The 15817-nt window shown below is 59.0% G+C and overlaps 1 protein-coding gene and 1 long non-coding RNA gene across 6 annotated transcripts; one reads left to right on the top strand and one right to left on the bottom strand.

Annotated features, from left to right (window-relative positions):
- Nucleotides 1–617: 617 nt before the first annotated feature.
- Nucleotides 618–15801, bottom strand: PRX (periaxin). Of its 5 annotated transcripts, XM_045442322.1 has the most exons (8): nucleotides 14118–14188; nucleotides 10843–10886; nucleotides 10661–10759; nucleotides 10412–10537; nucleotides 8240–8396; nucleotides 5164–5360; nucleotides 3151–4524; nucleotides 618–3072 (listed from the first exon to the last, which is right to left on the bottom strand). In XM_045442322.1, exons 4-8 carry the CDS (start codon nucleotides 10436–10438, stop codon nucleotides 823–825), a joined length of 4005 nt encoding a protein of 1334 aa, XP_045298278.1. In that variant the 5' UTR covers nucleotides 10439–10537; nucleotides 10661–10759; nucleotides 10843–10886; nucleotides 14118–14188; the 3' UTR covers nucleotides 618–822. The 5 variants fall into 5 exon arrangements, with proteins under 5 accessions (XP_045298278.1, XP_045298279.1, XP_045298275.1 ...); XM_045442323.1 differs by lacking the exon at nucleotides 14118–14188 and adding an exon at nucleotides 15128–15801 and having other exon boundaries at nucleotides 618–4524; XM_045442319.1 differs by having other exon boundaries at nucleotides 618–4524.
- On the top strand, nucleotides 9807–14532 carry LOC123578947. The gene is made up of 3 exons (XR_006702574.1): nucleotides 9807–9933; nucleotides 13684–13821; nucleotides 14399–14532. It is a non-coding gene; the product is annotated as an uncharacterized LOC123578947 (long non-coding RNA).
- Nucleotides 15802–15817: the final 16 nt, after the last annotated feature.

Here is a 15817-nt window from a genome sequence, read left to right as displayed (position 1 = left end):
GGGAGCTTAGATCCTGAGTGGGGAAGGGTCCCCGGGAGCCGAGGCCCAGCCCTGATGGGAGCTGAGGACCCTGGGACCTAGTCCCAAGGGGCAACCCGGGTATCTGGGGTGGAGGCTCTGAACCCATGAACCGGGAGAGGCGACAAGGAGGGGCCTCCCTGGGTGGGGCCCCGGGTGGCCGGGGCAGTCAAACCGGCCCGACAGGAAAGGATCGCCAGGATGTGGAGGCGCTCTTGTGGATGTGAAGGCGGCCAGCAGAGGGCAGATGGGTAGCAATCGTGGTGCTCTCTTAGGGCGACCCCAGGGAGGTCTGGTGGGAGTGTTTCCCCCAGAACTGGCAGAGTCCCCAGCAGAGGGGTCTTGCTCAGAGGCCCTAGGGAATTCGGAATGGCTAGGGCAGGCCCCTTCCCACCCTGCCCACCCCAAGGCTTCCCTGACTCTCTTCAGACCAGGGGTGGCCTGTGTCTCTCCCGAACACAGACTCTCCGCAGGGCAGGCTCAAGTCCCCTTTCTTCCTCCTTGGGGACCTCTTTTCCTGCACCCTCTCCACCCTCCCCTGTCCCCCGTCCCTCCCCAACCCACCCCCCTACACGCACAGAGGAAACGGAACACAAGCCTACCTCTGGATTATTTTATTCACATGGCTTGGCGAGATACAGGCGGTCCAGCCAGTGAGCCGGGCATGAGGCCTCCCCGGCCCTCTCCCGGTCAGTCACCCACCTCCCGGCCCTCTGAGGGTTAGTGCTAGTTATGTCACACACAAAACGAGGAGGAGGCAGGGATGGGAAGATGGGAGGGAACTCTCCCTCAGCCCCCGGGGCTTCAGATGACAGCCTGCGCCCCCTCCATCCTGGCAGGGCCTGGAGCCCCTGTCTCCGAAAACCCTACGCTGGGCAGCCGGACCCGGAATCCACCCTCCTCCCGGTCCCCGCTCCCACTCCGGGTCTTGGGGCTTAGGGACACCCGGGGGAAGCGGAACTTGGGTGACTTCTCCCCGCCAGGGGACTTGGGGGCTGCGTCGCCCTCCTGTCCCCGAGAGGCCTTGGAAGGGGTGGCCAGGCCCACGCGGGGCAGGCGGACTCGGACTCTGCCTCGGCGCCCGGGGGCCCCTTCCCCGCCGCCCTCCTCCTCCTCCTCCTCGGGGCTGGGGGAGCCTTCCCCAGTGACTGCCTCGCTCTGGCTGAAGCCCACTCGGGGCAGCCTGAGCTTTGGGCTCTTGGTCTTTTCACCCTCTTCCACGCCCTCCTTGGCCCGAACCAGACCGAACCGGGGCAGCCGCACCTTGAGCTTGTGTCCGGCATCCCCCTCGCCCTCTGCCACCTGGTACTCGGCGTGGCTGCCCACAGCAGGTGGCGAGAGCTCCACGTCGGGCAGCGAGAGGCGGAAGGTGCGCTCGGCCCCTGGGGGCTGGTCTCCAGGCCCCTCTTCCCCAGCTTCGGCCCTGGCCCCCAGTGTGGGCATCTTCAGCCTCAAGCCACCCTCGCCGGTGGCTGCCTCCCCAACCTGCGCCTCCCGGCTCAGCCCCACGTCCAGCTCAAGCTGGGGCACCGTCACAGCAGGCATCTTGAAGACGCCCTCACCTACCAACAGCTCACCACCTGCCACCTGGGCTCCAGGCAGAGACAAGGTCACCTGAGGCACCTGGACCCTGTAGCCTGCTGTGCCCTCTGCTGAAGGGGCTGCACCCTTGACCTGCTGCCCGGGGGTGGCACCCAGGCCGGCCTCCCCGAGGCCGGGCAGCTCCACCTGGGGCAGGGAGATACCCAGGGGCATCCTCAGCCCCCCTTCCTGGCCCTCGGCACCTGCCTGCCTGGTCGTGGATACTTGCAGGCCTGGTAGCCGAACTCCACTGACGGCCACTGCCCCCTCAGCGCCCCCGTCCTCCTGGGCCCCCAGGGTGACCAGCTCCACTTCGGGGATCTTAAGCTGGCCAGCCAGGGACTCTGGCTTTTCTCCGGGGCTGCCACGCCCGCCCTGGATCTCAGCTTCCTTCCCTCGAGCCAGCCCAAAGGAGGGCATCTTCAGCTTGGACGCCTTCACCTTCCTGTCCCAACCCCAGCCCTTGCCCTCCAACTCAGCCCCCCCTGACACTGCTTCTCCCGCCTCAGTGTCCCGGCCTTTGACCCCAAACTTGGGCAGGGCAAACCTGGGCCCCTTGAGCTTGACATCAGCCCCGGCCACCTCCACCTTGCCCGTGGGCAGATGGGCATCCAGGCTGAGCTGCGGGATGGACAGATCGAGGGCGGGCAGGAGGCCTGCCTCCCCCGCCCCTTTGGCCTCGGCCTCAGTCCCCCCTCGGGCCTTGGGGAGTGAGATGGCAAACTTGGACACCTTCAGCTTGGTGGCTCGCCCAGCCCCCTCAGCCTCTGCCTTGGCCGCTTTGGGCCCCGAGAGTCCAAACTTGGGCAAAGAGAACTTGGAGGAGGGCTTGGCTTTCATCTCCATCGCCTCTAGCCGCCCTTCCTCCACTTCCACCGTGGGCAGCTGTGGAGTGACGATTTCAACGGAGGGCATCCGGAAGGCCACTTCCCCGACCCCTGCCGCTGCCCTGGGGCTCTCTGCCCGTCCCACCTTGCCCGCTTCAGCTGCTGGGACCTGCCCCTCCAGGCTGAGGGCCCTCGGCAGGTCTAGCTCCACCGAGGGCAGTGAGAGAGAGGGGACACCCACCCGAGCCTCGGCGCCCGCCTCTGGCTGCAAACAGGGGAGCGTTACCAGCTTCCCTGGGGCCTCAGCCCTGGCCTCGCCTGGCTTGCCTCGTGGTGGGGACTCTGCCCTCCCCAGCTTGGGCATGGTCATCTTGGGCATTTTGAAGCCAAATTCCACCGCCTCTGCCTGCTCGGCTTTCAGCCGTACCTCCGGAGCCTTGGGCAGCTTCACCTCGGGGGCCTTTGGAAGATGCACATCTGGGACCTTCGGCACCTGCACTTCCGGCAGCCGCATCTCAGACACCTTTGGCAGCTGCACCTCTGGCAGGTGGACATCAGGCACGGCCATCTCCGGCACCTTGGGGAGTTTTATCTCGGGGAGTTTCACGTCGGGGACTTTCATCTCTGAGACCTTGGGCAGCTGCACCTCCGGGAGTCGCACCTCGGGCACGGCCATCTCGGGCACCTTCGGGAGTTTCATCTCTGAGACCTTGGGCAGCTGCACCTCCGGGAGTCGCACCTCGGGCACGGCCATCTCGGGCATCTTCGGGAGCTTCACTTCTGGGAGCTTCATCTCCGGGACTTTCGGGAGCTGTACTTCTGGGAGCTGCACCTCGGGCACCGCCATCTCGGGCACCTTCGGGAGTTTCATCTCGGGCACCTTCGGGAGCTTCATCTCGGGGACTTTCGGGAGCTGCACCTCCGGGAGTCGCACCTCCGGCACGGCCATCTCGGACACCTTCGGGAGCTTCATCTCGGGGAGCTTCATCTCGGGGACTTTCGGCAGCTGCACCTCTGGAAGCCGCACCTCGGGCACGGCCATCTCTGGCGCCTTCGGGAGCTTTATCTCTGACACTTTGGGGAGCTCCACCTCGGGGAGCTGCACGGCGGGAAGGGCTGCCTCGGGCACCTTCGGGAGCTTGACGTCAGGAGCCTTGGGGAGCTTCACCTCCGGCCCCTTGGGCATCTTGACCTCAGGGGCCGAGACCCCAATGCCAAAGGAGGGCATCTTGATGGTGGGCAGCTTCAGCTTGCTCTCGACAGCAGCTTCAGCGGCAGCGGGCCGGGGCTCCAGGAGAGAAAGCCCAAAGGTGGGCATTCGAAGTCTGGGCCCCTTCACCCTGGCCTCGGGGCTGGCCTTGGCCACCTTGGCCTCAGCAACTTCCTTCGCTCGAGCCCCAAAGCGGGGGAAACTGAGGCGGGGCATCTTCAGGGCCACCTCAGGTGCCTCTCCTCGGGCCTCCACCTCCGCACCCGGCAAGGCCAGGTCCACCCCTACGCTGGGTGCTGCCACGTCCAGGGTGGGCACCGTCACCACCACAGCCCCTTCCCGGGTCTCCAGGCAGGGCAGCGTGGGCAGAGCGGGGAGAGAGGGCAAGGCGGGCAGCTCCACCTGGGGGACCTGGATCCCTAGGGCTGCGGGCTCCACGGCAGGTGGGGCTGGGGCACCTAGTCCAAGGCTCGGCAGGTGGAGGGCCACCTCTCCCAGCCCCTTGGGGGCTGAGACCTGGGGGACACCCACCTCGGCGCCAGGCAGCCGGGGCCCAACCAGCTCCACCTGGGGGGCTGTGAAACGGGCTCCTGCTGCCATCTCGGCCTCCACTTTGGCTTTCCTTGGGGGAGGAGCGGCGGCGGCCAGCCGGGCTGCCTGGGCCTCTTCCGCCACTTCCCGGACGCGCAGCCGAGGCAGCTGGAGGCGCCGGCGGGTGGGGGCAGCTGGGACAGGACCCTTGACAGCCTCAGCTTTGAGGCCCCGACGTAGACGGGAGAACTTGGGAAAGGAGAATTCGACGTCAACAGGGGCCAGCTCTGCAGGGGCCCCCAGGGCCCCGGGTACCACCATCTTCTTCTTCTTCACAGGGGACAGACTCTGGATGTTCTGGGGAGAGAGGAGAGATGCGGGAGGCGGTGGGACAGTGGGAGGCTCGGGGTAGACGGGGGGATCCCCATCTGGCATTACACCAGGCTGGGGATGTGTCGGACGAAGCATCTCGTCCCCAAATCACCATCCCCACTTCCTTCCTGTCATTTCACCATTACTAGCCCCCTAAGGCAAAGACTTTCATTTAGCATCTGACAATGAGTCAACAGGAGTGTGGGAACTGGGACCCAAGACTTCTAGGTCCTCATCCAGGATTCCCCCTAATACCTTCATTCTAGAAATGGGGAAACTGAGGCCCAGAAAGGGAAAGAAACTTGTCCAGGGTCACTCAGCAGTAAGTGAGCAGCACTCAGGTTTGAACCTGGCCTCCCTGGTTTGGAGTCCCTTCGGTTCAGGACCCCCCGCATGCCTAGAGCTGCCTCCTCTCCAAAGTGGGTGAAGGTCTGAGATGGGCGGGTCTCCCTCCCCAGGGAGGAGTTTAGGAGTGGGGAACAGGAGGCAGAAGGTGGGATTAGAGTTGGGTTAGTGACAAGACAGAGGGCAAGGCTGGCCCAGGGTGTGGAAGAGTGGGGCTCACGGCGCAGAGACTGGATCGCTGGGGCAGTCCAGAGCCGGGACCGGGCTAAGCACGCGTACCAGCTTGGCCACCTTGGCCCGTGGGCCCTTGATCTCGTAGCCAGCCACGGTCCCAGGCCGCAGCGCCAGGTCCCCGGTGGGCACAGTGCGCTTCAGGCAGAAGGAGACCTTGTAAGGCTCGGCACATTGCAGCAGGCGTAGTGCGTCCTCGTACTTGAAGTTCTCGAAGAACACTCTGGCGCTGAGCAGCTGGTCCCCTGCAGGTGAGGCGGGAGATGGGCAGGGCGTGGGCTGGGCATCCGCTTGGCTCCATCCAGGCCTGGTCCCACCCACTTCCCTGGAGCTAGCGAGGCCCAGCCCCAAACCTTGGCCCCGCCTATCCTGCCCACCCCCAGCCCAGAATTGAGAAGCAAAGTTCCTCCCGTTTAAGGTGCAGACACGCAAGCGTGAAGCCCCGCCCCATGGCCTTAGCTCCGCCTCCCCCAGCAAATCCACACCCATTCAAACCACGCCCGTTGCTTTCCACTTCCGTCTCCCATTCTCACCTTTTAGACACTCGACTTTGTTCCCTTTACTGAGAGAACAGGATCAGAAAAGAACTTCTAGAAACTCCCACCCCCTTACTCACCCCCCCCCCACCTGCCCCTGTGGTAATTTACTCCACCTGTCCTCACTTCTCCCCCAGGTCAATCTTTCCACCACCTTTTCAGGGACATCCTCGAGCAATTCTCCCCTCTCTCCCCACATCATCATTTTGTCCCTCTCTTGTATGTTATTCTCATCAGCATACCATTACTTTTCCCATAAGAAAAGTTGTCTTGACCTCACTCCTGGAGCTCCTGCTCCACCTATCTGTTCGCCTTAATGGCAAATGCATTGAGTTATCCAGCTGCATTGTTTCCACATCTCCAGTCACACTTCTGACACCCCCTTCCAGAACCTTGAGCTGCTCCTCTCAAGGTCCCATATCTCTGTGTAGCTAAGTCCAATGGGCAAGCCCCAGACTTCATCTGAGTGGACCTCACAACCTTCGCCCTAACTTGACTCTCTCCCTTTCATCCACTTGTTTGGCTTGGCCTCCAGGGTGCCACATACCCTCTACGAGACAGGCCCCCTTGTGCCATACACCCTCTAGAACCTCCCTGGAGGTTCCTTCTCAGACTCCTGGGATGGCACCTTCCCATCTCCCGAATCTCTTAAAGACACACTGTCCCAGAGCTCAGGCTTGGGACCTCTTCTCATCTCTATCTACATGCGGAAGCTCATCCAGATTCAGGAGTTTAAAGAACAGAAACGGGCTGACAATTCCCAAGTGTATGTCTCCAGCCCAGCACCCTCCCCTCCATCCAGGACTCATATACCCATTTACCCCTCCACATCTTCACCTTGGTATCCAATAGATACCCCTCACTTTACAGATCCAAACTGCAAATGTGGTCTTACCCCAAGCAAGCTCCAGCCCCGGTGTCCCCCATCTGTGGAACTGCCAACTCCATCCTCAGGTCAAGAATCCCTGGACACATCTTTGACCCCTCTCTTTTCATCATACCCCATATCCAGCCCTGAAGGCTCCTCTCCTTCAAAATACATCCATAATCCAAACCTTTCCCTTCAACTCCATTATCACTGTTTTGGTCCTCAGCATCACCATCTTTTACCTGGATAATCAGAGTAGCCTCTCTTATTTTATTTTATTTTATTTTATTTTATTTTATTTTATTTTATTTTAGTAAACCTCTGCACCCAATGTGGAGCTCGAACTCATGACCCTGAGATCAAGAGTCGCATGTTCTACCAACTGAGCCAGCAGGTGCCCCGGAGTAGCTGCTTTGTTGGGCTCCCTGCTCCCCACCCTGCTGCCTTCAGCCTACTGCTACCACAGCATGCTATTCAACACAGCCAACTCATGTTCCTCCTCCACTCACAACCCTCCCAGATTAAAAGCCAAAATCCCCACCATGGTCTATATAGCCCTCTAAAAACTGCCCTTTCCTTACTTCTCTGGCCTCCTTTCTTACTCTCCTCTTCTCTAACTCTATTCCATCCACACTGGCTTCCTTGCTTTTCCTCCATCAAGTTAGGCACACCCCAAACTTGGGATGTTTGCACTGGCTGTTCTCTCTGCATGGAATGCTCCTCCAGATGGCCACAGAGCTCACTCCCTGTCCTCCACCAGGCCTTTTCTCCCTTCCTGGCTCACCCTATTTAAAAACACAACTGTCCTGCGGCACCTGGGTGGCACCTGGGTCAGTTGAGCATCCAACTCGTAATGTGAGTTCAGGTCATGATCCCAGGGTCTTGGGATCAAGCCCCGCGTCAGGGTCCACGCTGAGTGCAGAGCCTGCTTAAGATTCTTTCTCTCTCTTTCTCTCTCTCTCTCTCTCTCTTGCTCTCGCTCTCGCTCTCCCTCCCTCTGCCCCTCTCCCCTGCTGGCTCTCTCATGTGCTCTCTCTCTCTAAAAGAGAAAAGAAAAAAAATATAACTGTCCTCCTGGCACCCATAGCACATATTGCCTTCTAACTTACTATGTATTTTACAAACTTTGCTCAAATATGTCTCTCCCTACTAGAAGGTAAGCTCAAGTGCAGAGAGTTTTGTTCACTGCAGTAGCCCAAGCCCCTAGAATAATATCTGGAAATAGCAAGCACTTAGTAAATAGCTGTTGCATGAATATACCACATCAGCCTCATCTATGTCACCTAAAACATCCCTTACTTACTAAGCTCCCCTCCACACCCCTCCAAGTTGTTAACTCCACCTCTTTTCTCCAGTCCCAACAACAAAAATAATAACTAGTGCTTACATGGTGCTATGTGCCACTTAGCGCTGTTTTCAAATACTGACTCATTTAATCCGAGTCATAGCCCTATGAGGTGAGTACTAAAATCATTCCCACTTTCGAGATGAAAAAAACCAAGGCACAGAAATTCACAAGCTACTAAACTGCAGATCTGGGAGTCAAACCGACACAACGAACCTCCAGAGCCCGCTCCGAGCCACTGCAAGGCCTACACACAAAGCCCCGCCCCAAGCCCTTCTCCCCGCCTCCTGGCCGTCAGCCACGCCCCGGACCAAGGGCCCACTCCTAACCCCGCCCCCTCAGGGATGTCCCGCCCCATGCATCCGCCCCGCCCACCTTCCTGCAGGCTGAGGCTCCTGGCCGCGGGGGAATCCTCCCGAAGCTCGCGGACAAAGATTCCCTCCTTGCCGCCACCTGCTACGTTGATGCCGCTGACCCCGGTCTGCGCCTCCGTCTCCACGATGATCTCCACCAACTCCGCCCGCCTCAGCTCCTGCGGAGGACGGCGAGGCATCGCATGGGGCGCTATGACCGGACCTCACCCAGAGCCCGGCATCGCGCTTAAAAACGGCTCTTAAACGCGTCCTCGAGTTACAAGCCCCTAGACGCGGCTCAGGCCGGCCATGCGGTCCCACCCACTCCGGCATCTTCCCTTTAAGGAAACGCGAGGGCCGCCTGATCTCTCGGAACCGCTGCAAGGCTCAACGGTTCCGTCCACTTTTTGGCCGGGAGGAGCCCTGTGGCCGCCGTCTAAAGGGGCGGGGCTAGGGGCGGGGTTATGGAGGAGGGGCGGTGTAGGTAGGCCCGAGGGAACCTGCGATGTAAGAGGCGAGCCTGATAGGGCGGGGCTGTGCCCTCGGGAGCGGGGCCAGTTCGGGGCGGGACTAGGGGTTTGGCGCCTCGTCAGACTGCACGCGCGGACAGCCACAGAGGAGGGGCCAAAAATCTGAGAGGGGTGTGGCTAGAGAGTCATACTTGGAAGTAAGGCGGCGACCCATAGTCTAAGGGTGGGATTGAGGTATGGGAAGGGGCTTTAATAAGAGCAGAACAAGGGGTGGTGTGAGAAGGGGATTCTGGGGAAAGGGCTGGACGTCTTAAGTGGTGCAGGACGGAGGAGTGAGGGTGGGACTGCGCTCTTGGAGGCTTGAATGTATGTGAGGGTGTTCCCTTTTGTGGACTCTGTGACCCCAAGACCTGCATAACGCCCTTGGGAGAGGGAATCAAGTGATGGGGGAGGGGGGGTGCGTGGGTAATGAGCGGTGGACTAGCAGACGTGGCATTCCTGGTATTCACTGTAAATGGTGCTGCCCTGGCCCCGGCCCAGCGACGCACTCCGGGATTCACTTCCCGGCTTAGAAAAGGCAGTGACTCTCACCTCAGTTCCACAACCATCTTAGAACTCAATCTGCTGTGTGTCTCTAGGCAAGAACTTTGCCCACTCTGGGCCCATTTCCCTACTGTAGAGTTAGGTAACATGGGTGTACCGGAAGGAGTCTCTGTGAGCTGAGCCCTGAAGCAACAGGGATCTGAGAGGATCCTCTAATGGGCAGGGCATCAAGGCTGGTATAGTCTGGGGTTGAGCATAGGGCTTGGAGAGGGGAAAGCAAGTCTGGGCCCAGCAGTGGTCCCGGGACTAGAGAGCTGGGAGGAACGTGTTGTAACGGCAGCAGGGAATGGCATGCCCATCACCACCACCCTGAGGGCCTGGGCTAAGCATTCTATGCCCAGCATCTCATTTCAGCCTCCCACAGCTTGGACAGACTCAAAGGAGGACACCAAGTAAAGAGAAGCAAAGTGATTCGCCTAATGCCACGCGGCAAGTTAAGCGGCTGGGCCTGAACCCCAGGGCTGTGACCTCAGAGCCCATAGGCTGGCCTGGAGGCAGTGGCCCTGCCCTTAACTCCCTGCCGGCCACCCCTCAGCTTCAGCTTGGCTCCTGTAAAAGCGGACCCGCTCTGTGCCTAGCATCCCCTGGAAGCAGTTGGTACCAGTCCTCTATCTCCTTACCAGTGACCACAGCTAACATTCAGGTAGGCTTCCTGGATGCCAGGCCCTGTGCACATGGCTCAAGAGTGAGTCCTCAACACCTTTAGAGGTGGGGACCATTGTCCCATTTCACCAATGGGGAAGCAGGGCTTGAATGGTCAGGTCACCTGTTTAGAGCTAAACTGGTAAGGTTGGGACTTAAGCCCATGGGCTCAAAGCTCATGCATTTAACAACCCCTCTGCCATCCTGCCTACTTGTCTTTAGCCTGTTATTACTATAACTCCATGACCTCCAGATGAATGAGCTCCTCTGACTCTTAGTCTGTCCCAGGCACTGTGCTAAGTGCTTTACATATGTTAATTTTTTCCCCTCACAGCGACCTATAAAATAGGCACTGTTGCTATTTCTGTTTCACAGATGGGGAGACTGAGGCACAGAGAAATCAGGAAGTGTCCGTCTTCCAGCTGCCTTAGCCTGTGCAGCCCCACCACCAGGCCCCGTAAGTCCCCCTTGGAAGTCACCTCAGCACTCCGGCTCCTGGCCTCCATGGCGCTGCTGGGAGTCACCTGGGCCCCAGGCTCCTGCTTCCTCTCTCCCTTCTGCTGCAGGACCAGCTTCAGTTCTGCATGGAGCAGCTGCCTCTGAGCCTGTGGGGGGCAGGGGTGGAGGCTTGAGGCCGGGAAGGGATGAGAGAAGGAGGCTGGGCATGGAGGGAGAGGTCAAGAGTGGTATCAGAAGGAGAGCAGGGCCCCCCACCCCTGCCCTCTCACCGCTGCCTGAGCACAGGCACCCCCTCCTAACAGGAGCCCAGCCTGGGGTACTGCACAGTCGTCTGCGGGGCTCGCGCCCTTCCTCTGGGGTCTTGCTGCCTGCCAGGAAGAGACCAGGGCATGAGGCTCCAAGCAGGCCAGGGAGCGACAGGGAGGGGCATGTGGCACCGGCCAATGCTCACCTCAGGATCACCTCCAGCTCCTTGGGCCTCCTGGGTCCGGGGCTCTAAGAAGAAGAAGGTGAGCATTACCATCAGCTGACCCCACCAATTGCTTCCTACGTGTCTGCCCCTTCCTGCGTGCTGTCACTATTCTATCCCCATAGCACAGGCAGGGAGACTTGAGTCTTAGAAGACCTTTTTACAGCAAACAGTAAAGCCAGAGCTGACTCAGGACTGTCCGACAGCAGAGCCACTCCACCAAACACCGGGGCTGAGCGAGGGAGCCAAATTCAGTATAAACCCATCCTAACCGCTCCCACGTACTCCCTGTGGGCAAATCACTTCATCTCTCTGTGCCTCAGTTTCCTCGTCTAGAAAATGGGGGAGAAGGAGAGCACCTACTTTGTCAAATACGTTAGCAAATATAAAATCCCAGGTACATGGAGGGGCTTCAGAAGCACTTACTATCATTGTTACTAAGAACTTCCCGTGGTCCCGATCTTGTGTCAGATGTCCCACAGGGGTCATTGCACATAAACCTCAGAACACTCTTGTGAGGTCAAGACAATCGTTGAGCCCATTAACGGAAAAGACACCTGAGGCTGGGAGAAGGGAAGCCATGCACGGATGGTCACAAATGGCTAAGCCAGGACTTGAACTTATCTGAGAGTTCCAGACGCTTATACGGATGATAATAACTAGTGGGTGTTGGAGTGGCTACTGTTCATCAGCCCTGTGCTCCTCACTGCAGAAAACCCTAGCCTCTCAGAGAGGCCAAGGACTTTGCATAAGGTCACACAGCACAGTGAGAAGGAGGCAGACCTGGGATTCCCATGCAGACTCCTCAACAGACCTTTCTGGGGAGTGGATACTGTCTCTCTACCCCTCCCCATGCCAACGCTGGCCTTGTCCTCCCAGCCCCCACCTGGCATGCCAACCCGCCAACCCCCACTCTACAGGGAAAGGTCAGGCCTCACGCGGCACATTCCCTCAAACAATGGCCCATCTGCTGGGCGCAGTCACATTCCGCCCCTGCCCACCCACCCCCAGCCGCACAATGGCTCTTCATAGCCCACCACTGGCCAAGATAGAGGACACAGGGACCCCTCAATGCTCCAGCTGTACCCACTCCACTGGCAGGCACCCCCACAGTAGCAGAGGGCCCCTCTCTGGTGCTCCTAGGAGTCCTGGTCTCCATGGCCTTCCCCAGGCTCCCCTCTGAGCCCTCAGCTCCCACACCTGTGGCATTTCCTCTGAACTGGACCCAGGACTGGCACCCATCAGTCTCAAAATCACCCTGAATGCGGTGGCTGTTTTAGAGTTGGAAACTGAGGCTCAGCGTGGGGAAGTGACCTGTCTGGGGTGACACAGCCAAGACCCTGCCCTTGACCCCCAACTCTGTAACTGAACTCGTATTGGTGGCTCTGAGCACTGGAGGAGCCCAAGCAGCAAAACGACTGGGGAGGGCATGGGGATCGAGGGTGCCCCGCAACGGGCATTTTTAGAAGGACCTCTTGGGTGCCAACTCTGGGCTGGGCAGGCACTTTACAGATGTGGCCTCAGTACCCCCATTTTACTTACGAGAAAATTAGGGTTAAGATATCACAGTGACAGGATATGATGGTAACAGACAACTCGGGTCTGCAAAACTGAGTCCCTGACACAACATAGCATCCTGAGCTGGAGGTGGGAGAGCCTGGTACGTGTGGGAGGCGGTAGAGATGGAGGGGAGGCTCTCCTGGACCGCAAGCTCCCGGTTTCAGGCCAGGGCAGCGAGGGTCACACCCAGAGGCTGGCACAGGAAGCTTAGCTGGGGCGGGAGCAAGAGAGAGTGCCCTCCTTCCTCATCCCTGCCTGGGACAGCCGCCCAACCCAGGTTATATTTAGCCTAACTGTGCCCTTCCTGAGCCACCTACCCAGGTCCTGGCATGGGGTGGGGGTGGCTTCGGAAGGAAACCCCGTCCACCCCGGGCACTCTCTGTTCCCAGCCCTACCCATCCCATTAGGCAGGGGAGGGGAGGGGGAGGTTCCTGGGGGTCCCTGACTGTGTTAGGGGAAGATCTGTTGGGGTTCCCCCGGTGAATCAAGTCCAGGCAGGGCCTCCCAGGTGCCAAGAGCCATTCTTGAGTGGTTCCTTTGGCACTCCCCTGGTACATTCCTGAGCTTCCAGAATTCTCAGAGTCCCCATTTCTTGAGCACTTACTATGTGCAAAGACCCTTCCCTACCTTGGCTCATTAAATCCTCACAATACCTCCCGGAGGAAGGTGCCACTTAGATTCCCATTTACGATGCCGCCAATGCCCTTCAGAGTGGCTGGGGTGAGTGCCTGTCATTTGGGCCCTGGGCCCTTCAGCTGAGCTGGGCCTGCTGAGGAAACCCCTAGATTTGCCCCTCTGTACCCTCTTCTCCCCATGGCTGGTGCCAACCCCATTTAGGAGCTCTGCCTACCCAGAGCCTCAGCTTCCCTAACTGCCAGTGATCTGGTGCCCTCAGCAGTGGGAGTGAGGAGTTGACCGGACTCATCCCGGCCCCTAGACCATCTGTGAGGCAGAGGGGGAGGCGTGCTGGCAGGGGCCTCCCAGCTCCCTCAGTCAGTCCCCGCTCTAACATTTCTCAGGTTTGAATACTTGGGCAAAGTATTTCACCTCCCAGGGCCTCAGTTTCCTCATCTGTGAGATGGAGCCACTAAGAGTGGCTTTGAGGATTCACAAAATAACAGCAGGTGCTTAGAATATTCCTGGTACAGAGTAAGTGTTCAGGTAATATACACTAGTCTTTGACAGCAGTTGGAGGGTAGGCTGTGCATCTCAAGTGTCTCGTATCCAGGTTTTGCTAACCAGTGGCCCCACTTTCTCTCTTAGCCAAGGGGGACTCTGGGTGAGGGACAAAACCCAGCTCAGGCACCTGCCTCCTACCAACGGGATCAGTGCTGCCTCCCCAGCACCCTATTCCAAGCACCAAAAAGCCTGCTCCACCCCAGGCATCCTGCCCAGCTCTTTGTAAGCAGCAATTCATTTACTCTCCATCAGCCCATTTCACAGATGGAAAAGCAGAGGTACAAAGGGTGCAGCATCTTGCCCAAGACTGCATAGCCAGAAAGAGGGGAACATTGAGATTCGAACCCAGGGTCTGGCTCCAAAGTCTGTGCCTTTAACTCCTACACCAGACTGCCTCCTGAGCCCAGGTACCCTCCCAGTATCTGCCAGCACCTGCCAGCACCTCCCAGGACCCTGGGTCTCATTCCCTTGGCTTCTCAGCCTGGCCAAGGATCGGGTTAGACAAGCTGATCTCTTACCCCTAAGCCTCCAGACACCTCGAGAGCTCCCAGTCCGTCTGCTCAGCCTCAGCCCCAGGCTGGGGGGGAAAAGGAATGGGGAGGGGTAGGAGGGAGAGACCCCAGCCATTGGCTGCTGAGGCATGACATCACCAGGGAGTGGGTGGTGGGGAAACAAACATCCCTGCCCCCCCCCCCCCCCAGCTACATCCACAGGCAAGGGGGTGGGGAGCCATAAGACGGCTCAGACAGGCTGCGCGCCCTGGACTGGGCTGAGACCTTCACCAGGAGCCTTGTTCCAGGGACTTGGACGTTGCTCCCGCCACTCGGAGGCTGATCACCCGACAGGCATTATTTCCTGGTTCCAGACCCAGGCATGGCCCCACTGGTTCCAGGGGGCCCTAAAATAAACTCCTCCTACTCCTTCTCCCGGTCAGTTTGGGTTCAGATCCCAGTCTAGTCACCTCCTGGCTGTGCCACGGCATCTTTCTGGGCCCCCTTTTCCTTGTCTTTAAAACAGGGGTGATAAAAAGCGCCCACCTCATGGGGTTGTTGTGAAGATGAGATGCGTTAAAAGAGGCTAAAAACTTGAAAAAGTGCCTGGCACAGAGTGAGTGCTCCTTATAAGAATTTTGCATTATTAGTCACACAAATTAGGGGGCCGGCTAGACTTGTTGGGGGAGGGGCTTTTGGCCTGGGCACAGGGGAACCCCACTTCTCTGTTTAATGGAGTTTCTGTGCTGGGGGGACACCCATCATGTGCTAAAGAATGTGCTGGGCACCCAGAGTTCTGCTCCCAGAATCCAGGGTACACAGGGAACACATTAGGCCCAGAGACCCTGCAACTCTCTTCTGTCCCCTTCATAAAACAGACAAGGAGGCTCAGAGAGGGTAAAGTGAAACCCAAAGTCACCCATAGCAAGTAATTGGTAGCCCCAGGATTTGAACCCCGACCTGCCCAACTCCCAAACCAAGGCCCCCAGGCCTCACCCTGATCCCTCAGCCCCCGGCCCCAGCCTGCCCTGACTCACCAGACCCCGGGGGGCGGCACAGAGAGCACAAGTACCCCCACATGCCCCTTGCACCCACCCGGCCGCTGGCTCCGATGCTCCGGGCTCTCTGAGCCCAGGCCTGGGGCCAGGGCTGGGATGAAACTGGGGATTACCCCCAAAATGCATGTCAGCAGCTTCTGTCCCATTGTCTGGCCAGGCACGGCCACCAGGCCTTCCCCTCAGTTGTCAACCTTGCCCCTCACACCAGCCCCCTGGCCCCTCTGTGGACCTGTACCCCTCCCGCCACACCGAGAGCTTGGGGCCTACTTCCCTGAGGGCATGGGGACCCGGCACAAGTTGGCAGGATCCCAGAATTCTAGGGGCCTCCCCCCTTCTCTCCAAAATGCCCCCTGCCCACTCTCAGCCGCCAGGGAAGGCAGGAATGTGCTGAGCTCTGGGAAATGCCATCCAGGCCTGGCAGCCACCAAGGGTTGGGGTGTGGCCAGAACCCTGCCAGAACCCTTCTCCTGGGAAGGGAGGAAGGAATGGGGCTGCTGATGGTCCTGAGGAGCCCCTCACCCCAGTGCATGCTCTCTCTCTCTCTCTCATTGATTCATTCAACCATTCACCTGTTCATTTATTCATTCAACAAATATTCACAAGCCCTTGCCAGCAGCCTCTTTGCTGGGCATTGGAGATACCGACAGACTTACATTTACCATGTACCAT

This window comes from Leopardus geoffroyi, chromosome E2, assembly GCF_018350155.1.
Source record: "Leopardus geoffroyi isolate Oge1 chromosome E2, O.geoffroyi_Oge1_pat1.0, whole genome shotgun sequence".
Lineage (NCBI taxonomy): Eukaryota > Metazoa > Chordata > Mammalia > Carnivora > Felidae > Leopardus > Leopardus geoffroyi.
Note: the sequence above shows the minus strand (reverse complement) of the source record. Positions and strands in the feature narration are given on the sequence as shown.

Excerpts from the sequence above, each read along its gene's own strand:
- PRX (XM_045442321.1), bottom strand. The coding sequence starts at position 11,356 with ATGTGCAATGACCCCTGTGGGACATCTGACACAAGATCGGGACCACGG. Across the intron at positions 10,538-10,660 it reads GTGCCTGTGCTCAGGCAGCG|GCTCAGAGGCAGCTGCTCCA; the intron begins GTGAGAGGGCAG and ends TGCCCCCCACAG. Across the intron at positions 5,361-8,239 it reads GAGCCTCAGCCTGCAGGAAG|GGGACCAGCTGCTCAGCGCC; the intron begins GTGGGCGGGGCG and ends CCTCACCTGCAG.